The sequence below is a fragment of the Oreochromis niloticus genome, linkage group LG19 (assembly GCF_001858045.2).
Source record: "Oreochromis niloticus isolate F11D_XX linkage group LG19, O_niloticus_UMD_NMBU, whole genome shotgun sequence".
Classification (NCBI taxonomy): domain Eukaryota; kingdom Metazoa; phylum Chordata; class Actinopteri; order Cichliformes; family Cichlidae; genus Oreochromis; species Oreochromis niloticus.
This window is the reverse complement of record NC_031983.2, coordinates 29976627-30004619: the sequence shown is the minus strand read 5'-3', so window position 1 is coordinate 30004619 and position 27993 is coordinate 29976627. Positions and strand designations below refer to the sequence as shown.

The 27993-nt window shown below is 48.8% G+C and overlaps 1 protein-coding gene across 2 annotated transcripts; it reads right to left on the bottom strand.

The window, feature by feature from the left end:
• Positions 1-10: 10 nt before the first annotated feature.
• Positions 11-27798, bottom strand: LOC100694553 (MAGUK p55 subfamily member 5-A). Of its 2 annotated transcripts, XM_005461907.4 has the most exons (18): positions 27574-27798; positions 27288-27462; positions 19757-20063; positions 19036-19207; positions 18648-18748; positions 16941-17048; positions 14262-14339; positions 13878-14018; positions 13503-13664; positions 13313-13390; positions 13024-13207; positions 12325-12393; positions 12152-12223; positions 11881-12048; positions 11711-11800; positions 11300-11412; positions 1577-1687; positions 11-1489 (listed from the first exon to the last, which is right to left on the bottom strand). In XM_005461907.4, exons 3-18 carry the CDS (start codon positions 19937-19939, stop codon positions 1313-1315), a joined length of 2007 nt encoding a protein of 668 aa, XP_005461964.1. In that variant the 5' UTR covers positions 19940-20063; positions 27288-27462; positions 27574-27798; the 3' UTR covers positions 11-1312. The 2 variants fall into 2 exon arrangements, with proteins under 2 accessions (XP_005461964.1, XP_003457244.2); XM_003457196.5 differs by lacking the exon at positions 27288-27462.
• Between the last annotated feature and the right edge of the window lie 195 nt (positions 27799-27993).

Sequence of the window (27993 nt, the reverse complement as noted above, 5' to 3'; positions counted from 1 at the left end):
GTTTATTTTCTACTGATGATCTATTTTATTCATTATTCGTGTCTTCGTGGTGAATATTCATACAAAGTTTTCTCTCAGGAGGAAGTGAGAAACAGGAAGTGGAATCAATTACATTCAGTACAGCTAGCCCCGCCCCCCTCCTCTTTTCTTCCTCCTGGACCAATAGCAGGGGATGAGGGCGAAAAAGCTGCACTCCTATTGGTGCATTCTGGTCTTCATAAATCTATTTTACAAATATATAAAAGCTCTACTTCAGCTCAGAGTGTCACACACACACACACACACCTGCAGGCCGCCGGGTCAAAGGTCAAACAGAATCAGCTGATACAAAAACAATCACAAGTGCAGTAAAAGTCAGTCAGACAGGAAGTCTGCGCTCTCAGCCCGGCCGAGGGGGCGGAGTCAGCCGCCAAAGTGTTTGAGCTTCACATTTCCTCCTGAAGAGCCTCACCTGGACAGGTGGGTGTGTTTATACAACAAACAAAAACAAACATTAAAAACAGACGAAGTGACGACGAGGCGGCACCGACAGCGGCGAGGTCCAACACGAACACGACTCCAAGAAAAACACGACATCCCGAAACAGTCTGACGTCAGAGTGTGTTCATAAACTGATTCAGAGTCAGCGACAGGAAACAAACATCTGAGACTTTCAGAATAAAGCTGGAAAGACGCTCAGAATCTTTCCAAAACAAAGTTTTTAATGCAGCGACGTCAGTGTCGATTTACACAATAAATATTCCAGCAAAACGTTTAAAAACGAGAACAAAGTGAGCAGAAGGTCAAAAGTTTCCGTTTGTGTCGTGAAAAAAAAACAAAAAAAGGATTATAAACTCGCTGCTCCCAGCCTGCTCGCCCTCAGGTATCCCAGAATGCCTCAGTGGGGCAGGGCACGGAGCGCTGCGTCTCTAAAAATGTGAGTGAACAACTCCGTCTGAACGCTGAAATGTGAACCACAACAATCGAGCGGCAGCGATACTACAGGCTGTGAGGCCCGCCCCCTGCTGGGACACTGAGGCGCTGCGGGGAGGAGGAGCTTAATGCCGAGACACATTTTTATTGGTGAGAAACCAGATTGTTCATGTTCCCACTAAGATAACAGAAATAATTTGAGCTGGTTGTGATGTGTGACGTTACTCCGCCTCGTTAGTCATTCATGATTTTATTGTTTTTATTTTCGCTCAGCTCGCAGGACTCGTTCTACCCTTAATAACAAACACGAACAGTTATGATCCAGTTTGATTCAAAATCTCAGATGATTTCTGTCCTGACGCCGACCCCGAGCTCCAGCTGTGTGTGTGTGTGCGTGTGTTCAGCGCAGCCAGGAGCAGGGCACCCACTGCGGCTCCGTGTCCAGCTTGTTGATGAGTCTCAGCAGCTCGGTGAAAGCTTTGTCCTGATCCGTGTTCACGATGATGGAGTCGAACAGGTGACCGCAGCCCTGCTCCATCTCACGTGCCTTCTCGATGATGTCACGCAGCTCCTCGGGCTACACACACACACACACACACACACGTTAGTACTAAGACACACATGCATAAACACAGCTGATGGGCAAAAGTAAACGGACGAGCACCTTGGGGTTTTTGTTTTCTTTAGCCAATAAGGCTCGAAGTCGTTCCTGGGAGGGAGGAGCTATGAAGATGATGTAAGGCTTCAAATCTGAACTCCTCAGCACCTTCAGAGCCTGGAAACACACACACACACACACACACACACACACACACACACACACAGAGTCATGTATAAAAAAGCAAACAGTGGAGAAAGCTCTTCAGCACAGGTGTTACCAGGTATGAACACCTTCATGGCTTTCTGCAGGTGTACTTGGTCACCTCCACAGAGCTCCCATTAGCTTGTTGGCTCAAAGCTGAGCTGCTCTGAGGACCTGCAGCATCTGAACAGCTCACATTCATACTTCAGTGTCTGTTTATCAGGATCACCTGCACTGCAGTGCAAATGAGGTCCGTTTGTGATGAGTGCAGCTTGTTTAATGTGGATCATCAGTGGACGTGATGATGAGCTGTTATTTGCATGGAGAGCCTCTGAGGCAGCTGTTTGACACTCTTCCTGTGTCTGTGCCTTTATCTCAACCAGCAGGCAGCGTCAGAAACGTAACCCCTGTCCTCTGCTCTGTGTCACCTATTGTAGCCAACCTTTACATGGAGGAAGTGGAAAGAAAGGCTCTTGGCTCTTTTAAAGGAAGAGCACCCAGCCACTGGTACAGATATGTAGACGACACTTGGGTCAAAAATCAAGACACAAGAAGTGGAATCCTTCACTGCGCACATTAACGCTGTGGATAAAAACATCAGGTTCACCAGGAAGACACAAAGGACAACTGTTTGCCTTTCCTGGACTGCGCTGTGCACATTGAAGAGAATGGCAACCTCAACATTGAAGTTTACCGGAAGCCCACACACACGGACCAGTACCTCCCCTTGAGTGTAAACTCAAGATGGCGGCGCGCACGGGTGCAGCGGCTCTTAGCTCTCCAGTTTGGTGCTCGTTTTTACTTTTACTGTGTATATTTTTGAATGTTTGCAACGCCACCATCTCTTACAGTCGCCAGAACCTAATTGACCTAGGTTTCAAATATAGTTTGTCTGTTTCTGGCGACTATCAGCGAACACACAACATCCTGGAGGAGATAGCGAGACTGCCAGGGTCACCGTGGATGGTCTGCCCGCCCAGCAAGCGTAGAAGGCGACGGAGGGAGAGAAAGCAGAAGAGGGGATGCCGGTCGGGCTCAGATGCTAGGCTACGCAAACAACCACACCGGCCAGCACTTCCGAGCCTTTTCCTATCGAACGCCAGATCCATCACCCACAAATTAGACGAATTGGAGCTACAGATAGCCACCACGAGCTTTGTACGTAACTGCAGCATTATTCTTATTACGGAGTCGTGGCTTCACCCGCTGATTCCCGACGCTGCAGTCGAGTTAGCAGGCCGCACGCTACACCGGCACGACAGAAACAGCAACTCAGGTAAAAGCAGAGGAGGGGGGCTATGTGTTACGTGCATAACGACTGGTGTTGTAACAGCAGGATCATTCACACACACTGTTCTCCTGATTTGGAGGTTCTGGCAGTCTCGTGCAGACCTTTTTACATCCCGAGGGAGTTTACAGTAGTTATTGTGATAGCTGTTTATATACCGCCGGATGCTAACGTTGGCACGGCTCTCAGCCTCTTGCTCAACACCATAAACAAGCAACAGCTTGCCCACCCCGATGGGGTTTTTATTGTCGCCGGTGACTTTAACAAAGCGTGCCTAAAGACTGTGCTTCCTAAATTTGTCCAGTTTGTGGACTTTGCTACGAGAGGAGAACACACCTTGGACCATGTCTATTCAAACATCAGGCATGCTTTCAGAGCGACAGCCCTCCCCCACCTGGCTGGATCTGACCACCTCTGCATGTCCCTCACCCCCACCTACACCCCCCTGCTGAGAAAAACAAAGCCCCAGACAAAGACAATAAAAACCTGGCCTGAAGGAGCCCTCTCTCAACTGCAGGACTGCTTCTCAACTACTGTATGGGATTTATTCTCCAGCCACAACCTCCAGGAGTACACGGACACTGTACTCTCGTACATCAGGAACTGTGTTGACAATGTCACCGTCAACAAAAGGGTCAGGGTGTTTCCAAATCAAAAACCCTGGATGAACAGCGAAGTGCAATCCCTCCTAAAAAGCCGCAACACTGCCTTCAAGTCAGGGGACAGGGCTGCGTATAGGGCGGCCAGGGCAGACCTGAGCAGAGGCATCAGGAAAGCTAAGGCTGCCTATAGGAGGAGGATTGAAGATCACTTTGCTGACAACGACCCCAGAAAAATGTGGCAGGGGATCAATCACATTACCAACTACAGAAGCAACTAGAAAGCGAAAATTTCAGAAGAAATTTTATGTGTGCCTATGCCGCTGCTAATCACTGTAGTTGCCATTCATACGGCTACAGACAGCAAAACTCAGAAGAGCAGCCATTCTCCACCATGAACTATGGTAAAAACAAACACCGCTCACGCTTCACAGATGACAGCTTACAGTTTTGTGTAAAGATGAAGTTACTTCGTACAGCGCCGATTTGCAGACGCTGTGCACACAGGTTCATGAGCAGAAGTCCCATTGTACTACGGCAGACCCGACAATGTTTGCATGAACACGCTTTGAAGCATTACATTATAGACCACTTTTCACACATGCATTCACTTTTTGTTTTTTGTTATTTCTACACAGTGTTCTGAATGATGAACAATGGTCTACAGCCAATCTTGTGTATTATTATACAAACTTTGGTTGTAAGATTCAGATAAGTATTTAATAAAAGCTAAATATTTTATATGAGAGTAAGAAAGAAAAGTATATCTTTATGTCCACCTTTCTCTGTTAATGCCCTACCTGGCCCCCTGGCAAAAGCTTTGCTAGATCCGCCCCTGCACAGTTACCAGCTGTCAGCTACACAAAAAAAGGAGCTTGGTGTTTACAGGGAGTGCAGAATTATTAGGCAAATGAGTATTTTGTCCACATCATCCTCTTCATGCATGTTGTCTTACTCCAAGCTGTATAGGCTCGAAAGCCTACTACCAATTAAGCATATTAGGTGATGTGCATCTCTGTAATGAGAAGGGGTGTGGTCTAATGACATCAACACCCTATATCAGGTGTGCATAATTATTAGGCAACTTCCTTTCCTTTGGCAAAATGGGTCAAAAGAAGGACTTGACAGGCTCAGAAAAGTCAAAAATAGTGAGATATCTTGCAGAGGCATGGTCTTAAAATTGCAAAGCTTCTGAAGCGTGATCATCGAACAATCAAGCGTTTCATTCAAAATAGTCAACAGGGTCGCAAGAAGCGTGTGGAAAAACCAAGGGGCAAAATAACTGCCCATGAACTGAGAAAAGTCAAGCGTGCAGCTGCCAAGATGCCACTTGCCACCAGTTTGGCCATATTTCAGAGCTGCAACATCACTGGAGTGCCCAAAAGCACAAGGTGTGCAATACTCAGAGACATGGCCAAGGTAAGAAAGGCTGAAAGACGACCACCACTGAACAAGACACACAAGCTGAAACGTCAAGACTGGGCCAAGAAATATCTCAAGACTGATTTTTCTAAGGTTTTATGGACTGATGAAATGAGAGTGAGTCTTGATGGGCCAGATGGATGGGCCCGTGGCTGGATTGGTAAAGGGCAGAGAGCTCCAGTCCGACTCAGACGCCAGCAAGGTGGAGGTGGAGTACTGGTTTGGGCTGGTATCATCAAAGATGAGCTTGTGGGGCCTTTTCGGGTTGAGGATGGAGTCAAGCTCAACTCCCAGTCCTACTGCCAGTTTCTGGAAGACACCTTCTTCAAGCAGTGGTACAGGAAGAAGTCTGCATCCTTCAAGAAAAACATGATTTTCATGCAGGACAATGCTCCATCACACGCGTCCAAGTACTCCACAGCGTGGCTGGCAAGAAAGGGTATAAAAGAAGAAAAACCAATGACACGGCCTCCTTGTTCACCTGATCTGAACCCCATTGAGAACCTGTGGGCCATCATCAAATGTGAGATTTACAAGGAGGGAAAACAATACACCTCTCTGAACAGTGTCTGGGAGGCTGTGGTTGCTGCTGCACGCAATGTTGATGGTGAACAGATCAAAACACTGACAGAATCCATGGATGGCAGGCTTTTGAGTGTCCTTGCAAAGAAAGGTGGCTATATTGGTCGCTGATTTGTTTTGGTTTTGTTTTTGAATGTCAGAAATGTATATTTGTGAATGTGGAGATGTTATATTGGTTTCACTGGTAAAAATAAATAATTGAAATGGGTATATATTTGTTTTTTGTTAAGTTGCCTAATAATTATGCACAGTAATAGTCACCTGCACACACAGATATCCCCCTAAAATAGCTAAAACTAAAAACTACTTCCAAAAACATTCAGCTTTGGTATTAATGAGTTTTTTGGGTTCATTGAGAACATGGTTGTTGTTCAATAATAAAATTATTCCTCAAAAATACAACTTGCCTAATAATTCTGCACTCCCTGTATTTGTCTCTCAAAAATAGTTCATAACTTCCCTTCAACTTATTCATGTCACCTAAAGGGTAAACCTGTTTCTCCATCACCAGTTCAGCTCTGATGATTCAGTAAGGACATCTGCCGTTTTTACAGCTGTAGCTCCAGCAAACATCAGCTGATACCAGAAATTAAAAGCAAATGAATTCTAACAACAGCTGATCAAGCTTAAACGTGCTGCTGTTGTTTTGCGCGATAAACAAACAAGAGAGAAACGCCGATCATTGATCAGTTTCATGACTGAAGTTTCAACAGGCGAGAGAATGACAGGGGAGGCTGTCATAAAGTTCAACATGCGCACACAGCTGTATAGAAACTCTGTCGTGCTAGCTAGAACGCAGTACGAGTTATTGTAAGTGATTGAAAAAGTCAGCACAACGAAAATAAACTACACCTAAACTCGGTCATAACTTCTTACCTGAAATTCAGTTCACCTCACGCTCCTGCCTTCGCTTTCCTTGATCCATGATTGACCACCGCGTTAGCAATCGCCTGCCCGGCCTCGTATGTCTCGTTGGCGGCATGTCCTTTCTGTCACACACCGGTGGATAGCTGCCCTCTGTTGTAGCTCCACCACCAAACAACTCAGTTATTTTTTCCACATCGACCAGCATCATCGGCCCATATAAACGAAAAATAAGTCCAGCTAAGACACAGACCCTTGCTGAGCGATCGGGCGATTAAACAAATTTTAGCCACCTCACTATCAGCCAAGCCTGGGTGGTTTTTCACGAAGGGTCGCTAGCCGCGCTAGCTAGCTAAGCTAGCGGCGCTAGCTAGCTAGCCAGCCGGCTATCAGCAACACGTAAGAGAACTGTTGCTAAATAAACTACACCTAAACTCGGTTTATATCTGACCCAAATAGAGTGCAGGTCATAACTTCTTACCTGAAATTCAGTTCACCTCACGCTCCTGCCTTCGCTTTCCCTGATCCATGATTGACCTCCGCGTTAGCAAACACCGGACGATCGGCGGTAGCCTCACCGCCTCGTATGTCTCGTTCGCGGCATGTCCTTTCTGTCACACACCGGTGGATAGCTGCCGTCTGTTGTAGCTCCACCACCAAACAACTCAGTTATTTTTTCCACATCGACCAGCATCATCGGCCCATATAAACGAAAAATAAGTCCAGCTAAGACACAGACCCTTGCCGAGCGATCGGGCGATTAAACAAATTTTAGCCACCTCACTATCAGCCAAGCCTGGGTGGTTTTTCACGAAGGGGCGCTAGCTAGCTAAGCTAGCGGCGCTAGCTAGCTAGCCGGCTATCAGCAACACTTAAAAGAATTGTCGCTAATATGGGATGTCTTGATAAAACGAGCAGATATTTGAAGTTTACACACCTACATTCTCGCCTGAAAATATCTTAAAAGTGTATTTTGTGACCTAGAAACACGAATAAAAGACATATAAAACGAAGTGGTGTCCGCCATTGTTTGACTCGGTAGAGGCATGCTATGAATTGTGGGATATGTAGTTTTCACCAAGCATGGCACCCTTTAGGCCGTACTACTCCCGGTATACCACTAGAGAGAGCCAACCCACCACAAATGAAGTCTGTTTCTATGGTGCCAAAAGCAGAATCTTTCTCAGGAGCCTAGAAATTGGCCTAAATTTGCACTAAAATCTAAATATTTCAAAAACTATAAAAGTTATGAACACCAAAAGTCACACCATACTAGCCCAGCTCCAGCCGCACAAAATGATGTAACATATGTACCCCTATTGTCAAAACTGTTTGGCAGAGGAGCGCGGGAAAATTTTCACTAAAATATTAATATTTTAAAAACTATAATAGTCATAAACACCAAAAGTCATAGCACACCATTCCAGATCCAGCCGCACAAAATGAGGTAACATATATGAAGCTTTTCTCAAAACTGCGGGGCGTGATACGTGCCGAAATTTAGGCGGAAGATGGAGAATAATAATAATAATAATAATAAGAATAATAAATCCGACGAATAGTAATATGTGTGCCTCTTGTCATAGGCACACATAATAACCAGGCGACATCTAGGACTGATGCCTCGCTGGCTGAGGATCTAAACCATTTCCTTGCCCGCTTTGAGACGACCAGGCCCTCAGCTGTCACACTACTTCCACCCGCCCCCAGCACCGGCACACTAACACTTAGAACACACCTCACTTGATGCTCCCTAAGGTCAGTGAATCCCAGGAAGGCGGCAGGTCCTGATGGAATACATGGAAAGGTTCTCAGAGCATGTGCTGACGAACTGACCGGAGTCTTCACTAAAATCTTCAACCTTTCCTTGTCATTAAACACCGTCCCACCCTGCCTCAAAACCTCCACCATCATCCCCATCGCCAAGAAGACAGCTGTGGTCAGCCCAAATGACTACAGGCCTGTTGCACTTACGCCTGTAGTGATGAAGTGCTTTGAGAGACTGGTCTGTCAGCACATCAGGGCCGGTCTGCCTCCCACTCTGGACCCCCACCAATTTGCCTACAGGACTAATCAATCCACCGAGGACACTATCACCATAGCGCTCCACACTGCGCTGAGTCACCTGGAGCACAGAGGAAGCTATGTAAGAATGCTCTTCCTGGACTTCAGCTCAGCATTCAATCACATCATCCCGGAGATCCTGGTCCAGAAACTGTCTCACCTGGGACTCTCCACCCCCATCTGCCTCTGGATCAAGGACTTCCTGACAAACAGACCACAGTCTGTCAGACTCGGCCCCCACCTGTCCAGCACCATCACACTCAGCACCGGGTCTCCACAAGGATGTGTTCTGAGTCCCCTCCTGTTTACGCTCTACACATCCGACTGCTCCCCTACCCATCTCTCAAACACCATCATAAAGTTTGCGGATGACACCACTGTGGTTGGACTCATCTCAAGGGGGGATGAGTCGGACTACAGAGATGAGGTCAACAGACTGACTGAGTGGTGTTCAGTTAACAACCTCCAACTGAACACCACGAAAACTAAAGAACTTATCTTGGACTTCAGGAAGGGCAGAGCAGACCCGGCCCCACTTTACATTCACGGGAGCTGTGTGGAGAGGGTACACTCCATGAGGTTTCTGGGCATGCAGATCTCTGATGATCTCTCCTGGACTGCAAATACCACGGCGGTGGTAAAAAAGGCCCAGCAGCGTCTCCACTTTCTGAGAGTGCTCAGGAGGAACAACCTGGAGGCTGCTGGTGACTAGGGCTGCACGATTTTTTTTGCTTAGAATTGAGATCACGATTCTCTCACGATTTTCTTTTCCACAATAAATATTTTTATTGCACTTTTTAACTGCACATCAACTTCGTAGCAGTTGAGACTGAACATAAAAACAATAAATAAAACATAAAAACAATAAATGTCTCACATTTTGTGGTTGCCGCAAAATGTTGTACTGCTTGTAATTCCGTCTCCACCGTTGCTCGACACTGCGTGTATAGAGCAGGTAGTGCAACAACAGAAAAATAGTTGCGGGACGGCACTGTGTAGCGTTTGTCTAGGCTGTTGATCATTTTCCTAAATCCCTCGTTTTGCACAGTGTTGATGGGAGCCATATCTTTAGCCAGGTGATAAGTAATAGCCTCCGTAATTTCTTTGTGCCTGCGGGAGTTCGACGTGTATAGGGAAGCGCTGTATAAGGTTCCCGTTATTGATGTTTGGCTGGTTGATCAGGACGGATTTTCTCCTGGATGAAACGTCTTCAAGAAACCTAAAGCAGTCCAGACGCTTTTCTTTCAGAGCTCCTTAGACTTTATTCTCCTGCCTTCTGTCTCTCTGGTGGACCTCTTCAGGCAGCTGGCCAAGGCTGTCAGTCTTTACTTGGCAGTTTCCAAGGACTTGCTGTGCTCCTTGGGCACATTCTTTATTGCACCTTTCTGCAGCTCCAATAGTTGAATAACCTCCCTCTGGGCTGATCTTGCACTCTAATCACCTTCTCCATGGAGGGTACTGCTCCTTGTGGATACAATAGCATACATTTTCATTGCTATGAAAATATCTATCCATGAAAGCTTTACTTAAAAAGCCATCTCTAGACCCAGCAGTCTTAGCTAATTATAGGCCAATCTCCAACCTTCCACCTTGCAGCGCTGCTTTCACAGGAGACAGATGCAAACATGCAAAAGTCTTTCAGTTATGAGGCGTTTTACGCTGGTCACTCTGTGGTGGCAGCTAAAGAACATGATGACCAACATGCTGAATACCACGTTTTGGAACATATTCAGAGTAGGTGGTGGAATGACCGCACAAATAACGTCCTGCTCGTCTACACAAATCCAAGCAGCAGCAGAACCATTCTGGGATCAATCGGAGCGATGGCGCGCTGGAAAGGGCACATCCTGGTGTTTCAGTAACCTTACTCTGATTCAAAAAGCTTAGCTCCCGTTTCTGAAACAGAATTAAAGACTGCTCTTACTACGCTCGCTCAAACGATCGGTTACACAAACATATTACGTTGTTACAAGCCAGCGATCGGTGCGTTTCACTGTGTCACATGCTTCTCAGGTCCACAGAACACAGTTGTTGATGAGTGCATTGAGAGCACAGATCCACAGTCATCCAGCAGGAGTGATTTGTTTTCAAACTGTAAAGCTGACAGTTTCAATTCTGTTAGAAATACTGAAACATTAAAAATGTGATTCTCTAATTTTGTGAATAAATGCCTTATTTCACACTGAAGCAGCTCAGCTTGTGTTTTCAGTTCTTCACACTGGCCTCACTTTAAGATGAGCTCAATACGAATAACACAGCTGGAATCAGCTGCTCCTCATATTTAAACTCTGCTTCGGCCTCTGCAGTGAAATCGGTTTGAGACCAGATGCAGGTAAAAATAGGTGGAGAGCTCCACCTTGTGTGTCCTGGAGCTGCAGGTGGAGGCAGAGTGACGGGGACCTCAGAGCTCTGATTCAGGTCCAGCAGCGTCTGAACTTAGCATGTTTATTTAAAAAGAGACGATGCATATGACTTAATGAACACTTAAATTGATCAGGTTAACATGCCAGAGTTAGCCACACAGGCTAGTTTTCATGTTGGTCAGCTGATCACAACACAAACAGCAGCTCCACACTCGCCCCCTTCACATCTCAGCTGATCTCACCTGGACCCACACCACCATCATCCTGGTAAAGAAGGCCCAGCAGCAGCTGCACTTCCTCCGTGGACCAGTAGCTGCTGCTGGCCTTTTACCGCTCCTCCTGCCTGGTGTTTGGTACGAAGGGGCTGCACAGAGGGTGTGTGTGTGTGCGCTCATATACACACCTGTGTGTGCAGACAGAGCACGCAGATTTTCCCGGTGTTGATGACCTGTCTCACTGAATCCGTACTCGTCCCGTACAGATTCTTCTCGAACTCTCCGGACTCGATCAGCTTCCCTGAAACACAAAAACAACCAAATTCACACCAACAGGAAGTTAAAGACCTCCAGACACCCTGGAGGTCTGTAACTTCACAGGCTGTAGTTTAAATAAAGCACTGACGCCACCTTGTGGTACAAACTGGTATTACATCAGAGTCCATGCTGCCATATTTCAGCCTCAGCATGTTTGGGACACGCTCATCACAGCTGCTCTCTGATGCAGCTGCACTTCAGGACGTTTAAACATTTCTAACTTTAAATCGAGCACATTTTAATGACATCATCACAAATATTCTCGGGTTTAAAGGTCTCACCCGCCGCCAGCTCAGCCTCGAAGGTCTGCCGAGAAACAAAGTGATAGTCCCGACCGCTCTGCTCGCCCTCGCGACGGCTCCGTGTCGTGTCTACAACACACACAGTTAGTTTACACACACACACACACACACACACACACACACACACACACACACACACAGATCCTTACGAGGTACAGCTCCAGCGAAGCGCTCTGGTTCACTGTTGAGCAGCCGCTGCCTGAGCTGTTCCTGCCCACAGCCGCTCGGACCAATCAGAGCAATCGGACGCTTCCTATTGGCCGGCTGGTGGTACAGCGCCATCTCCTCATAGGTGAGAATTTCTTCGTTATCAAGATCTGGAGCAAAAGACAAGCAAAAGAGACATCTGGAGTTTGAGTGAGGGTAGAACAGGAACTGAGGCTCCGCCTCCTCCAAGCATTTGGGGACAGACTGACGCACCGTCGTTCCTGTGAGGGTTGTACAGCAGCTTCTTCCTCTTCCTCTTGTTCTTCTTCCCACACCAGAGCTTCCCTGCAAACAGACACCACTTCAGTGCACGAGTCACATGACCTCTAACCCCACACGGGTTTTTACAGCAGTGAGGTCATAACGTGGGCGGAGCAGGGACTGACCGGACTTCTCGGGCTCGTCTTCTTCTATGGTTTGCTTCATGGCTTCTCTCTGCTGCTGGAAACTCTTCCCTGTGGAGACAGAAGCAGAGAGCTGCACAGCTGACACCAGAACAAACCGAGTTTTCCTCCAAACACGGACGCGTCCTCATGTTGAACAGCTGACCTCAGGAAAGACACGTTCACGCCAAACAAGAGGAAACGTTTCAGCCTAACATATGAAAACGAACACGTGAGCGCAGCATTTCTCCCTTTGCAGGAGTTCTGGGCACGCTCAAATGGGGGAGACCCCAGGGACACCCAGAATCAGCCGGAGAGATCCGACATCATCTGCCCTGGGATCATCCGGGAACAACTGGAAAAGCACGTCAGCTGGAATTCTGCTGATGCCACGGACAATCGGAAATGAAGGCAGAGCTTACTGACGCCCCCTGAGGGCAGCTGGCTCTTAGGACCGAGGCGGTAAGAAGGTGGCACTGGACACGAGGTGAAACGTCACTTCCTGTTTGGTGTGGAGTCAGCAGAGCGAAGCCACGAGTAACCGTCCCAATGGTCACATGGTCACAGAGGTCACGGAGGTCAAAGGCTGCTGCCAATCTGACCTCTGCTTCCTATCCAAATCAAACGCTCTGAGCGCGCTCACACCTTGCAGCATTCTTCAAACCCTTGAGATAAAAACCTCCGGCCGTCAGACTGCCGTACCTGGCACCAGGCCGGCAAGCGGCTGGTTATCCTCGTCTCCGTCCCGGTACGCCTGCCACCAGTTGGGGTCGGACTGGCTGATGATGTGCAGGATATCTCCCTTCTGGAAGGACAAGCCGAGCTCTCTGCACGGCACATAGGGGTCGTCCGAGGGGTCGTAGTCGAAATGAGCCTTCACGTGGACCTGAGGAGCGGAGCAGAGTCACGGGGTCAGAGGAAGGCTTCGACCCTTGGCTCATCACTTCACTGCGTCGGGAACGAGGCGTTCCTCTCATATCGCAGCACTCACCACACTCTCTTTGACGGGAGGAGGTTTGCTCTGATTGCTGGGAATCAGCATGAAGGTCAGGAGGCCGTGCATGTCGGCCTGTTTAGACACAAAGACACGAAATCATCTCCAACCACTGACGTGAAAGCGCCTGAGCTCACAGACGACGCTCAGCCGGAGTCCAACCTGTGCTCATACGCGAAACACTCACCAGGATGTCAAACACCTGGTTGACGTCTTTGCCTCGGATCTCGATGCCGTTAATCTCCAGGATTTCGTCTCCTTCAGACAGAAGCCCGCTTCGTTCAGCCGCGCCGCCGCGAACGATCCGACTGATCACCACGCTGTCCATTTCATTCCGCACAGTCGCCCCCTGCAGAGCAAACCATGCATTTCATCACACAAGCCATGGAGACAAGTCCTGGCATCAAACACCAGGACTTGTCTTCAGGATTTTGTTGTCGTTTGGAACAGAGCTCGACTGTTTCCCAGCCCTCAGATTTCACATCTAACTAAAATGGGTCTGACACAGCTGACTGTGTGTGTGTGTGTGTTTGTGTGTGTGTGTGTGTGTGTGCGTGCGTACCAGAGGGATGTCTCGGGCCTTCTCGATGCGAACAATCTTCACCGTCTCTCCTCCCCACTGCGTCAGCATCTCGCCCTCGGCGGGCAGCGGCTCCGGCTGCATCTCCATCTCTGCTATGCTGTCATGGGTCAGAAGCAACGACTGCACGCACACGCACACACACACACACACACACACACCTGAAGACTGAGAAATCTGTGTGTAACTGTAAATGTTTAGACATCTTTGTGGGGACCAGCAGTCCCGTCCTCAGTGTCAGGGTCACAGAGAGGTTATTCTCAGGGTGAGGCTGAGATGGTCAGGGAGGCTCGGGAAAGCATGAAAGCATTGTGTCAATTAGAGGTCCTCGCTAAGATATGAAAACGAGTGTAGGTGTGTGTGTACCTGCAGATGTGTGTCTGACAGCAGGCTGTGCAGCTCCAGGCCTTCTTTATTGTGGCACGCCTGTAGGAGGTTCCTGACCTGAAACGGCAGCAGACATCCCCACTGTGATCACTTCCTGTCACATGTCCTGCTCCAAACGTGGATTCTACATTCAACATGACCCAAGTTTCTAATAATGACAAAAACAGACATATTGGTGCTGCGGCTGCAGTGATGTGGGCCCAGCACTGGTCCGTCGTGGCGAAGAGACAGCTGAGTGTAAAAGATCTAAATATACTGGTGGATCTACGTCCCTACCCTCACCTATGGTCACGAGCTGTGGGTGTGACCAAAAGAACGAGATTGTGGATAGAGGCGGCAGAAATGGGCTTCCTCAAAAGGGTGGCTGGCCTCTCCCTTAGAGACAGGGTGAGAAGTTCGACCATCTGGGAGGGTCTCAGAGTAGAGCCGCTGCTCCTCCACATTGAAAGGAGCCAGCTGAGGTGGTTCAAGCGTCTGACAAGGATGCCTCCTGAGCAACATGCTCTGGGCTTGTCCCACTGGGAGGAGGCCCCGGGGCAAACCCAGGACACACTGGAGAGATTACATCACTTGGCTGTCCTGGGAACGCCTTAGTGTTCCCCGGGACAAGCTAGAGGAGGTGGCTGGGGAGAGGGAGGTCTGGGCTTCTCTGCTTAGGCTGCTGCCCCTGCGACCCGGCCCAGGATAAGAAAATGGACAGACGGACAAAAACACACCCGTGTTTCCCTTTACGGAGGCGTTGTGAGGCGTTGTCACCAGGCGTTGTGGTGCTATTGGTTACTACAACACGTCACAGCTGAAGACGTCAGTGTTACAGTTCAGTGGGTTTGAAAGTTGCTCATTTCCAGCTTCAGAGCAGCTTTGCCTGATTCACAGCTCACAATAATCCTTCTTTGTCTGATTCCAGCCTCGGCGATGTCTCTGAGTGACACAGGCTCCTCCCCCATTAGGACAATGCTCTACTGGTTGCTACAGATGTATGACCAGCAGTGGGTGTGGCTCACATGATTGTATACCGCCCTCCGTCACATCACACAGATCGCAGAGTGTAAAAACTGGTGGAGTGTACTTACTGTACACACGCTGAGCTGATTGATCAGCGTTGGGGTGACGTGAGGAAGAACAGAAGAAGAAGAGGAGGAAACCTTTGGTGCGGGTTTAGTTAGCGCACGAGCGTTACAGCTGAAGTGGTGCACGAGCAGTAATGTAAGGACAGTTCGATTCTCACGGTCATATTTCTGTTATATTAAAGATTAAAGGCAGATCTGACGTGAACAGCGGCGTGCTGCACTGAAACCATCCTCCTGCACTGCTGCAGCACGTTTCTGCTTCGTTCCTGATTAAGAAGCAGCATTTTTGTGAGGACAGCGTGCACGTCAGCTCTTCTTTTCTCTTTGATTCTGGAAGCCAAATGCAGGGCGGGGTCGAAGACGCCAACATGGATGATGTGCTGCTTTTAATGAGCTGCCTCTGAAACGAGGCCCGAGGAGCGCAAACCTCGTCACCAAGCTTAGCCTCGCTTTCACCGACACGCAGGAAAACTCCCAGAGTCACTCAGGCCGACAGTGTGATGGACCAGACCCCGCCCCTGAGGAAGACTCTGAGCTCAGTGGGAAAGGGAACCACACAAGTTTGATGCCAGGACAAATGTGGATGAGACACAGACGTCCAGAGCACGCAGCTGGACCAGTCCGACTGCTGCATCACATCTGCCCCGAGGAATAATCTGCGCCCGACCTCGGTGTCAGCTCCTCGCCTCGTGTGCAAGCAGTGAAACAGAACAGCTGTTTCTGTTTCTATGGCAGCGCCGGTGCAACAAATACATTACAGAGAGGCGAGCAAAGCTGGAATCGGGGACGCCGTTCTAGACACCGCTCGCTCGCTGAAACCATCTGCCTCTGACTGCTTTGGTTGCTAGGTGGTTGCCATGGTCACCCGCAGTTGACACGGGAGGAGTCGCACTGGGTTGCATGCGGTGCTTGCAACAGTTGGACATTTATTTTGAAGGCGCTTGTTTGCGTTTCGCTGCCACTACATGGCGAGCGTTTGCTGCTACCGGCGACTGCTGCAGTCTGCTCGTGGTCGGATCAGTCAGAGCACATTTCTCCCTAGCAACTGACGGTTGCCGGGGTTGCTGACTGTCTGTAGCCGTGTGTATAGATCAGTGTTACTCACAGACATCTTTACTATGAAGGAGGTCAAATTTGAGGAAATCCATAGTGAAACGTTTTCTGTTCAGATTAGTCTTTGATGTGATTTCAGCTGAGTTTGTGTTAGTTTCACTGTAAGTGAATCAATTATAAGAAGGCAGGTGTGGTTTAGATAAATCACCTGTGTGACTCCAAAGGAAAAGAAAGATCATGAACGATGTTGGTGAGTTACAAATGGCCCAGATCCTGCAGGAAACCTCAGTGTGTGACCTACTGCAGCTCTACAAACATACTAAAGTGAACGTGTCCCCGCTGTGCTGCCCCCTCACAGCAGCTTTGGAGAAACAAACACTAACTCAGTTTGATCTGCAGCACACAGAGGTGAGAAATAACAAAGGATCGACTATTGTAGACCAGCTTTAAGTGTTTAGTTCACATCCAGACTGATGAAGGCTAAACTCTCTGCTCCGTCTGCTTCATTACCGCAGTTCAAATACAGCTGTGTTACCTCCATGGCGAGTGGAAGCGCCTGCTGCGTGTGGGGGTACGGTGGAGACGGTCGGTGCATGCTGCTGGCCACGGCATTGTGGATCTTCAGCGCCGACTGGAAGTCCGACTGCAGAGAGAAAAACAAAGACGTCAGCGACTGTGAGCTGTCATTTATTCCCACTCGATGCTGCGCTGAGTCAAAAACTGGTTTAAACCCTCACAAACCGAGTTCACATTCAGCAAAAGCTCCAGTTTTATGACTGAAGTGTTGACCTCTGACTGTAAACCCACCGACAGGTCACTCAGGTGGACGGCGAGTCGAGGGCTCAGAGTCAGCATAAACATGGCTGAGCTTCTGGAGGAAGACCTCGGTATCCTCAGAGCTCGCAACAGTCGAGGGGAAATTGAGCTCATTTCCACATGAACTTTATCATAATAATGAGATTAATGCACATCAGCACTTTTTAAAGACACGCTCGTTTATCACCAGCAGGTGAGATACAGGTGAGACATTTTGCACAGGTAAAAACAGACTGAACCTCACACACTAGCGCTCCATTTCACTAATTACAGTAAAGCTACAGTTCTCAGGCTGCACTGCTGGTGTGCTCTGCATCAGGTCTGCTTCATGCTGGAAGTCAGGTTTGTGTCACCAGAACAGAAAAGAAAGATTCAGAGATAAAACCTGTGAAGCAGAGACGACGTGAGAGGAAGAAACGTGGCTCTGCTGCTTCTACCTGATCATTAAACGCAGCTCAAACTGCTGCGTAGCTGCAGAGTGACGCTGTCAAAACAAACCCTCGGTTCAGCTCATGACTGCGAGGAAATATGAGTCCAATCAGAGCGCGAGTTTCCTCAAATGATCAGTACAGTTTATTTTAATGAGCTCACAGGAAGTCCTGCAGTAACCCGTGTGGCAGAAATAATACAAACCTTCAGCAGAGCGAAAACCACTCAGGCTGGAAATCAGATGCCTCTATGTGGGCGAAAGGCTTCAGGCATCAGCGAGGCTCTGAAGCACGACTCAGGAGGGTCGACTCTGACTCCAAAGCATCGCAGGAATGCGCTCTTTTATGCATCTGACTGGCTGAACACAGCCACATAACTCCACACGGCTTTGTGACAAAGATTAAACCTAAACCTCTGAGCGGATTTTAAAAACCTCACGTCTCCATGTTTCTGCAGCTTTAAGTGCAACAGAGCGGCAGCGTCACGATGACCACTTTACTGGCACTCCAAGCACAGAAGGATGATTTTGGATTTAAGCTCTGTCAGAAACCAATCCCACTGCAGGTGTCACTCTGCTGAGTGACAGCTTTCAAACGCCAGTACAACCCGGCGCTGACGCTGTGACCCTGTGGTCACGGTCCACATCACGGTCAAAGAAAACAACGAGCCTTTTCCTTCTTCCCGTTTCATGCACTGAAGCGTGCGGATTGCCAGGTCTGTGTTTGTTTGCTGCTCAGAAAAGCACACAAACACAGTCAGTGCACACCTGCACCGTGTGAGAGCGGCTGCAGAGTCACGACCAGCCCGAGGGTCGCTGGCCATCCTGGACCCAGCAGCTAAAAGTAGTCCTGGGTCAGGAGAGAGCCCCGCCTCGAAGCGTCCGAGACCACAAAGCTGCAGCTCAGACAGCAGTGACGAGTCTTTGACCGCAGAATCTCACAAAGAAGCCACAATGACACAGCGAGCCGAGGCCGCATGCCTCACTCGCTAATATTACCTTGTTCAGCAGAGCGAGGACCAACTCGACGTCATTCTGACTCTGCTGGTCCGACAGGCTGCCCCGGACCTGCTTCAGCGACAGCAGCAGCTCCTCCAACTCTGCAGAGACAGAGCACACGTGTTCAAAGCAAGCACACACATAGCTGACCTGAGACGAACAGTGTGTCCTCCTGTGTGTGTCAGCACTGCCGCCCCACAAACAAACTCTTAATTAAGTCGTGTGCTTCACTCCCTCTTTGAGGAATTCCCTCCCTGACTGGCGTCTGACATTCCTGTTCACTTCCCTCCTTTTTCAACTCTGTCAGCATCTCTTTAACTTCCACCTCCTCACCCTTTGACCCCTCAGATCTGCACAGTAATAACTGCTGTGTGTGTGTGTGTGTTACCCAGCAGCGCGTGTGTGTGCTGGCTGCTGAGCGCTGGCAGCTGCGGTGTGTCTTGCAGGAATGTGGGGTTGTCGATCCCACTGTAGGGATTCTGGGAGAGGTTCCTGAGTCTGAGTGAGGCGTTCAGATCCAGCTGCCGACCCTCCTCTTCTCTACGACGCCGAAGGTCCTCCTGACACACAAACACAGAGCAGAGGAAGTTACACAGCAGGCCCTCCATATTCCTCATTCATCAGAGCACACATGGCGTCCTCTGCACTGACCTGTGCACGCTGAGCTGTGATTGGCTCTGTGCTAAAAGCCCACGTGAGCGTGTTATGTAAATGAAGCCCACATCAGGTAAAACCTTCATGGACGATGCTCAGGACTGAAAAATCAGCCGAAGCAATCCCACACCCACTCGAGGAAACTAAACCTCAGTGTTGTCTTGGCTGCAGCTCATTCTGAGCCGACACCTCCCCCACACGCTCAAATCAGCCTGAAAATTTACCCACAATGCACTTAGTGAAGTTTCCTGCACTGAATTATCAGAGATGTGTTTGCAGGAACTCTGATGAGCACTGGCTAACCTGAGCCTCGGAGGGTTAGCAGCACAGGTTAGCTCAGGTGTGCTTTCATCCCTCTGTCGTTACACAAAACCTGTCACAGTGAAACATGCACAGCCCCAAACTGAACACCTGAAGCTAAATGCCCCACCCACGCAGGTTTCTCTGTGTCGTACCTGATGCTGTCGTATCCTCTCCAGCTGAGCGGAGCGCCGCAGAGGCAGCGTTCGGCTGCCCAGGTCTCCCGGACAGTCCACGGCCATTTCTCGGTGCTGCTGTTCTCCCCTCGCCTCTTCATCTCCTCCTCCTCCCTCTCCAGCAACATGGCCGTTCAGATGGGAGGTCGTCATCCCTCGCATGCACGCAGGTCTTGTACTGGGTGCGTTTGATTCGATTCCTCAGACGGGCAGCTTCTACGGTGGTTATGTTAGCGAGATGTTTAGGAGGGCAAGTCGGTGAAGAAGGCAGCCATGACACCGTCACCTGTGCAGGAAGCAGACACACAACGTCACCTGTGTTGAAGGAGCAGATAAGGCAGACAGCGTCTGCTGACAGGTCACAGGAAAATGGACACATTTATGAAGGCGTGACGCCAACCAGGTAACACTCAGCAGATTTTCATCAGGGTGGAGCTGCTGAAGCACAGCAGGATCACTTTAAAAAGGAAGTAAGGACAGTCCCGCGACACACCCGTTTCACCATCACAGCATTTTAATATCACGACAGGAACCTTTTCGCTGCCGCACAAGCTACGAGCGGCAACGACGAGGTGAAGCGATCGGCGCTGCAAGTCAGAGAGACGTCAGGTGGGCAAACAGTTTATCCAATCACAAGACCCCAAACATCCACCCTACGTTCAAACCTCTCCATCCTTTTTGTAACGCTTATCTGCAGCTTAGGGAGGGAAGACCTCCCTGCCCCGGCTCCTCTGCAGGAGCACCGAGGAGTTCCTGAAACTGTCACCGGCTCTCCCCCAGGTGTCCCCCAGCTAGGAGGCACTTCTACTCCCTGCTCCTCACCCGTCTCTGAGGCTTCTTTCGTCCACCTTCTGCTCACAAACTGTGGGGACGTTCTGTCCATAAAGTCTGAACAGGACGGGCGCCGAACATTCAGCCAGATGTGCGGGACACAAACAGCTGGTTTAGTGACAGGGGCAGCAGGTTAACAGCAGCGCCAGATGAAGCTCGGTCATTAGTTCAAAGGCAACAACATCAAGACCGCCGCCCACTCCCCACACATAACCATGACAACGGCTTTGTCTGCAGCCGGGTGGTCCGGGTAGGTGGGATGGACAAGGGACAAGGGGAGGGAGAGGGCGAGCGAGGTAACGACGGATGGAAAGCAAAAGAGAAAGAGAGAGAGAAGGTGAATATAAACAGAGACGGATGGAGGCCTTATCTCAATAACACAATAACATGTTTGTATGTTATCTGTGACACACACACGGCCCATGATGCAGCAGTGAGGAATGCCAGGCAGCCTGGGAACAGCATTCCTGTGATGGGGGAAGGGAGCGTGTCCCCAAAACACAGAGCTGGGATTCAAACATCAACCCACACTTTCAGCTCTCGTCTCTGAGCTGTGCACAAACACACCGACCTGATGAGGGCACGCGCTCGTTTACAGGCACACAAATAATAATCGAGTAAAATACTGAGATATGCAACCAAGCCTGACCCCCGCTCTCAGCCCCCCCATCATCTTTAATATTCACAGAGGTCATCTACGTTTACAGTGACAGGAGTACAAACACACATAACAACCAGCAAAGCTCAGTTTACAGAATTAAATGTGTGAAGTCTGTCCTCAACTCTGTGTCCAGGTGAGCACACCTGAGTACTAACGACCGCTGCAGTCAGACGAGTACTCGAGTATCAATCGATACCTAAAGCTTAACAGGGTTTGCAGACAGTTCTGGACCACGAACAGCTCCGTGCACTCCTGAATCACACAGACCAACTCATTCATCGGGTTTCACACATGCACTGCAGCCCCGAGCCGCTCCATCAAGCGCCCGGCTCCATCTCCGACTGCACGACGTCCCGACCCGAGTCTTCAGAAACCTCCACGTCCGAGGAGCTGCACTGAGCGCTCACATTAATGTCTAATTCAGCGAAATCATAGGTTCAAGTGAATAAAAACAGACAGAGTTCCCGCCTGACCGCCTCAGAGACACCTGACATATTTACAAAATTCAGATGAAGATGATCCTGGTCTGTGGATGCATGTGCTCCCACTCGCCCTGAGCACGCACCCCTCCCACAGGCTGATACCAGCCTTTAACCGTTAGCCAGAATGCACGTTGTGAGGTTTCCTGTAGCAAAAGTGACTCCGGGAGCGTAAAACTGATGTGGTCTCAGTTTTTAAACACACGTTTGCTGTTTAATGGCTTCATTAAAGGCCGATACGACTGCAGGTGTTTGACCTACAGCAGAAAGAAAACTGGACTCAAGTCAGTGCTTGAAGAGAATCAGCTGACAGCGAGGGGGTGAGGAGGAGCGGGCGAGCCCTCCTGCTGAGTGTTTTGGTTTTGCGGGGGATGGGGCGGAGCTTGATTTGAAACCCAGTTTGGCTGGAAAAGCCTGAATCGAAGCTGATCAGGACCTGCAGCCGTTTCCTGCTGGATCGCTGCCCTCAGACCATCAGAAAGGGCATGTTCTAACTCAACACGCCGCCCGTCCCGTCACACGCCGCCCTCTGGGGGCGTTTCACTGCCATCATTCACATTTAGCTTCCAGTGGTTGTAAAAACACAGAGGTAAAGTCATCGGTCTGTTAGCAGTTTGTCTTCCTCAGAGACTGAAGAGACATTTGTCCCACCGAGACAATTACACAACTATGACAAAGACGAGCTCACACAACCAACACGAGATTGTTCCCAGAAACAAACAGTCCAACATTTAATCTGACAGTTTCACAAACTGCAGCTGTGAGTGTTTCATGTTACTGATCATGTGACTCGATCAAGATAAACAATCAATAACAATCCTGATAACAGCCCCTTCCTCCACCTCCACCAGCTGTTCTCAGAACTTCATGAGTGTGAATGAGTTTTGTTACACACACACACACACACACACACACACACACACACACACACACACACACACACACACACACACACACACACACGGCTGTACCAGCCTGTACCAGACAGGAAAACAGATCAGGGAGCGGAGGGCGGACACACAGAAACATAACAAAAACAACTTCAATTATTTTATGTGAGCAAAAAACAAACTGAAAGTGAGAAAGTCTCATCTGAGTCACGGACACGCGAGTGGATTTAAACATGTTGAATATGACACTGATTCCTCCCCCACCCTCCAGAAACACCACAGCCTCTAACAGCCTTTCACGTTGTCTCACAAAATCTGATCGGTTGACTGGAGAGCAACGTCCTGGCTCTTATTCTGAAAGTTCCCGGCCCTTCCTGTCACGTTTCTTTGCCGCTCAGTCTGCTGCTGCTTAGGGATGGGTATCGTTTAGGTTTTATCCGATACCGGTGCCAAATCGGTACTTTTGAAACGGTGCCGGTGCTTAAAGAATGGAGAGCACAAACTTGGTCCAAAAACCTCTCATGTTTTTATTTTTAGCAGTCTCTTTTTTTCTGCAAAATGATAAGAACCGTAACAACATCTAAACATCATCTGTGCAAAGATTTATGTTTTTAAAGTGAAACAGTGAAAAATTACAGTGCTGTCAATACATGAATATCCAGACGTTGTACAAAAATGTCCAATTCTTGCACACAATTGGACACCACGCCAGTTGATTTTTTTAGGTATTTAAGAGCAGTCATTAATTAATTTTATCAACATGCCTAAAACTGCGTTTTTGAAGAATTAACCACACATTTACATGGTAATGGGCCTTTTCTGCCATGGAGCGCTTAATTGGCCTCTGGCCCTTTAAACTCTGAGGGGCTGTAACTTTGGTTTCTTTTGGTTAATTTGCATGATTGACACCTCTTTTTAATTGTTCGAGCCAATAGAGTCACAGTAACATTCCACGTTCACGTTACGTCAACCAATCAGACGTTGTAATGCCAAAACCCACGTGGGTCCAAATTTACTGCATGTGACGTCTGTCCAGTCACGTGTCTATAGGTGGGTCTAAAATGGAGGTTGTTGATGGAAAACGACTGATGCCACTAGGTAGGCGTGGTAACTGCTGATAATCACATGGCTACCGGCTACCGGCAAAAATAACGGAGGAAATCTGGACGGTAAGCCAATTTCTGTCTTAGCGCATTTGCGCCGCTGTGTGTTTTTGTGGTCTTCTTTTGCGGCTCATTCAGTGAATTTTGGTCAGAGTGTGGTGAAACTTGGTGTGTGGAATTGGTGATAGCTCTGGAAGATAACCAGCTTTTCTTTAGCAGGTTACATGAAGTCTGGAGAATTTCTGGTTCGCCTTGTTTGTTTAGCGGACTTGTGCGCATTTACATAACTGCTCGTTTAATCATGGCTTGTTTTCGTTGAGTTTGGTGGTTGTAGAAATGGTTTATATGACATTTTAGCTGAGATTCCGAGGTTTCTGTGGATACCACACATGTCTGGACTTATATTTCTCACCCCGTGTTATAACCGATTAAACGTGATCTCCTCCTTTTTGCTCCCGGTACCGGGGCGTGGGGCTTAAAGCACTTGTTGCAGGCTGCTGAGTTTGCATCTTTTGCTGTGAAGTACAGCCAGACTTTTGACCGCTTTGCCTTGGGCATTTTTAATCTGTAGCTCTGCTCTAAAAGAACGTACGTACCTGGCCCCGCCTACTATCCTTGTAAAGGTAAAATGATTGGCTAGAATCCAAAGTGTATGACATCTCAAGAAAAAAAAAAGCACCAAAATAAAGCACCAAAATGTGCGCTGCTTTTCGGTCTGGTTACTACCGTTTATGTCAGAACCGGTGCCACCGGTACCCATCCCTACTGCTGCTTCCCCAGGAAGGCTCTCATCCTGCGGACGAAGTCCTCCACCTCTGCGCTGGACTGCAGCTGGTGACGTAGTCCTGCTTCTGCTCTGGAGGTTCTGCACCAGAACCAGAACCTGCAACAGGTGGAGAACTGGTCCCTGAGCCACTAACTAACCAGCTCACCTGAGCAGGACAGACTGGTCAGCAGGGCCGTGTTTGTGAGGAAGGAAGCACGAGACAGGAAGTGCTGGGTCTTTCAAAACAAAAGCAATCAGACTGTCTGGTGAAGTAAAAGTAGAAGGTGCTGGTCTCTGGCAGATTAAATAAGGAAATTTTGTAAAATTATATTAAAAAATATCAAAGAATGAAAAGGACTAAACTCAGTCCTCATACACACCTGGTGGTAACACACCTGGACTTCAGCAGCGTCCCACTGCCTGAGGACCTAACTGGACCAAATCAGATAGCAGCGACCAGTGGGCCCCGGCACAAGCCCCCCAATCAGGCCAGAGAAGCAGCGAGCGAGCGAGCATTCCTGAGAACAGAGGACGTCTGTCTCTCTTTGGCCGGACGCCCTCAGCCCCGTCCTCACCTCACTGCTTCACCAGCGCTTGGCGTGGAGAGTAAAGTGAGGCTCCCATCGCTTTCTGAAATTCAGCCGATGACCCTCCACATCCAGCTCGCACAACACCTGCAGCTCTCTTCCTCTGCTGCAGAACCAAATCTACGTCAGCTGACGAGGAAACCAAACACCGGAGCCTGACCTGACTTCCACAGCACCCTCACAGATAACAACAGCCTTACTAAGGACAACAAAGACGAGCTTCAGGGAAAGCTCTGACTTCAAAATAAATCAGAAAAGTCCAATAGTTCCTTCTCCAAAAAGATAAACACTAGTAGTTCTCAGAGAAAACTCACTTCTCCTGCAGAGCCTCACTCATCTTATTTCTTCATTTGGGTCTGAGGGCCGAACACACAGCAAGGGGAGCTGCATCTAAAAGGTGGAGAGCACTCAGAGTCTGGAGCCCTGATGTGAAACTCTTACAGGTGAGAAAACTTTCCACGAACATGCCAGACACGCATGTGCAGCTGAACCGTGACCGTGTGCAGGAAACTGCAGACGCAGCAACGAGTCATCACATCCAACCAGCCGCCGACTGCGGTCACTTCACCGCGCCCAAACACGCCGTGAGACGCTAAGGCAGTCCTGATGTCATCAGATCAAACATCTAGCGCCCGAGAGCTGACTGCCCCGTGAACAGCTCACACTGAAAGGTGACAAATTCCGTCTCACCTGCACAGGTGTGATCAGAGCAGCAGCAACAAGGAAGGGGAGTTTTCTGTCGGTGTCCATGCTGCACAGGTAATGCAGCTCCTCCACACCTGCTGTGTCTGCCAGCAGCATTAGGAGGAGACGCCGGGACCGGACTGGCATCCTCTTCTCAGTGTGAGGAGGCACAGGAGGAGCACGGCGACCTCCAGCGCCTCCTCGTCTGACTGAGATCTCCCAAACAGACTCTGTGATGGTGGCGTGAGGGCATGACGCCCTTTAGTGGGACCTGCGCTCGCAGCTCAGTCCAAACCACACTGTTTGTAAGACTCAACATTCACAGCAACTGCATTGTAACTTTATTCACAGATTTCCAATCAGATAAATGAATTCTGGACACCAGTTTACTCAGAGGGTGAGCTGGCGACCGCGTGCTCCATGGCCAGGAAGCCGGGTACGAGTCCGACCCCCCGCTGTGTCTCCTCTCTGTCTCCATCCAATAAAGGCTATTAAAAAATAATAAATGAAAAGTGAATTTTCAAATATGCCGACTCCGCACTGATGTAGCCACCACTCTCTCTAGAGCAATGCCCCGCCCACAGACATCTGACACCGCCCACATTCACAAGACTCAAATATTTAGGACAGAATTCGCCAAAAACAAGACCAGAGAACTACAAATTTACAAGAAACACAAACTATGAATTGATTAGTTTTTTCATAAAGGTATGACTTTTTCTAAACTCAATTATCAAAATAATAAAAAAGGGAAAGAATTCAAATATTGACAAAAATGTTTAAAAAATGTTACGTTAAAAAATTAAAAATAAAATACAAAAACATTCCAAAAAAAATTCCCTCCAAAAATGACTAAAATATACAAATATTTATGAGGAAAATGTAAACTTAACAAATCAATTTACCAAAAAAGAATAAATTAATAAAAGTGTGGGGCAAAAACTAAAAACAAACAAATTCAAAAACAAATTAGGAAAAAAGTAACCATTTACTGAAAGCCCGTCACAAATGTTTGTTTGTTTTTTAAAAACACCACTAAATGAAGAATAAACCCCCAAAAAAGCACACAAAACATGACTGGAAACGTATATGAGGGGTAAAAAACAAACAAATAATTAAGAGAAAGAAAATATAAAGAAACCCCAAACGCTGAGAGGAGTGCGTGAGGAGGCCGGGCTGGGTTTGCCCTTCACACCGACTGAAGGTTTGAATCCCAGCCGCCCACTGACACTCTCCAGTCCTCGGTAATCTCGGACCCTGATAACGCTCCATTCAAAAACACATTTCCTTCCACAGCAGTCACGGGGAGCGGCAGGGAACAGGAAACAAACACTTTATTTCTCTGTACGGGGAAATAAGCAGCTCACTGTAAATACAGCTTCCTGTAGTTTGACTTGTTGTCCAGCAGTCAGGTGAACTTCAGCAGGTCTTTAGTAAAAATGGCGCTTTTAGTCCCTGCTGAGGTGGAATAACTGTAATAAAGATAAGCTGAGCGGTGTGTGCAGGTACCTCTCCCCCAGCCTGGAGTTTGTCTCACTGACAGCTGGCCAACTTTAGCTCACTCCCGAGCCTCTTTGTGTTTTCCTGCTTCTCTCACTCGAGCGGCAGGGATCCGGGGCGGAACGGCTCCGTTCACAGCCTAAACTCGGACACTTGGGTCGGTTTGGCCCGTCAGCGAGCCGCCCTGCTCGGAGAAACGCACTTTATTCGACCCTAGCATTAGCAGCTAGCTGCTAGCGGCACCTGTTGATAACAAAGCCACTTGAGAGCGAACAGAAAGCGCTGGAAGCCTCACCTGCTTCAGCCCGACCTCCGCCTCTGTCTCACGACTCAATCCCCGGGAAGTTGCCGGGTCACAGCGCCGCTCTGAGCCCTATTCGCCGTTCGCTTCGCGGACTTTCTGTCGGTGTTTCTCTGGCGGACTTGTTGCTCGGTGCTCGGACACCAACGGAGACCTCTTCCTCACTGTCATTCCCAGCTCCAGAGAGGGGGCGGGGCCAGCGAGCCACCAGCGAGATAGCACGGTGACGCTGATTGGACGCACCTATGAAAGGAATTTGGTGTCAGCCAATGAGACACGCCGCTACATGGAATGCAGCACAGCGAGGTTAGCATTAAAAGTAAAGCAGGCAACTGGGCTAGCTGTGCAGGGGCTTCCCCAGGATTTTTAACAGGGGGCCAAGAACACCAACATGGGGGGTTCTGATCAAAAATA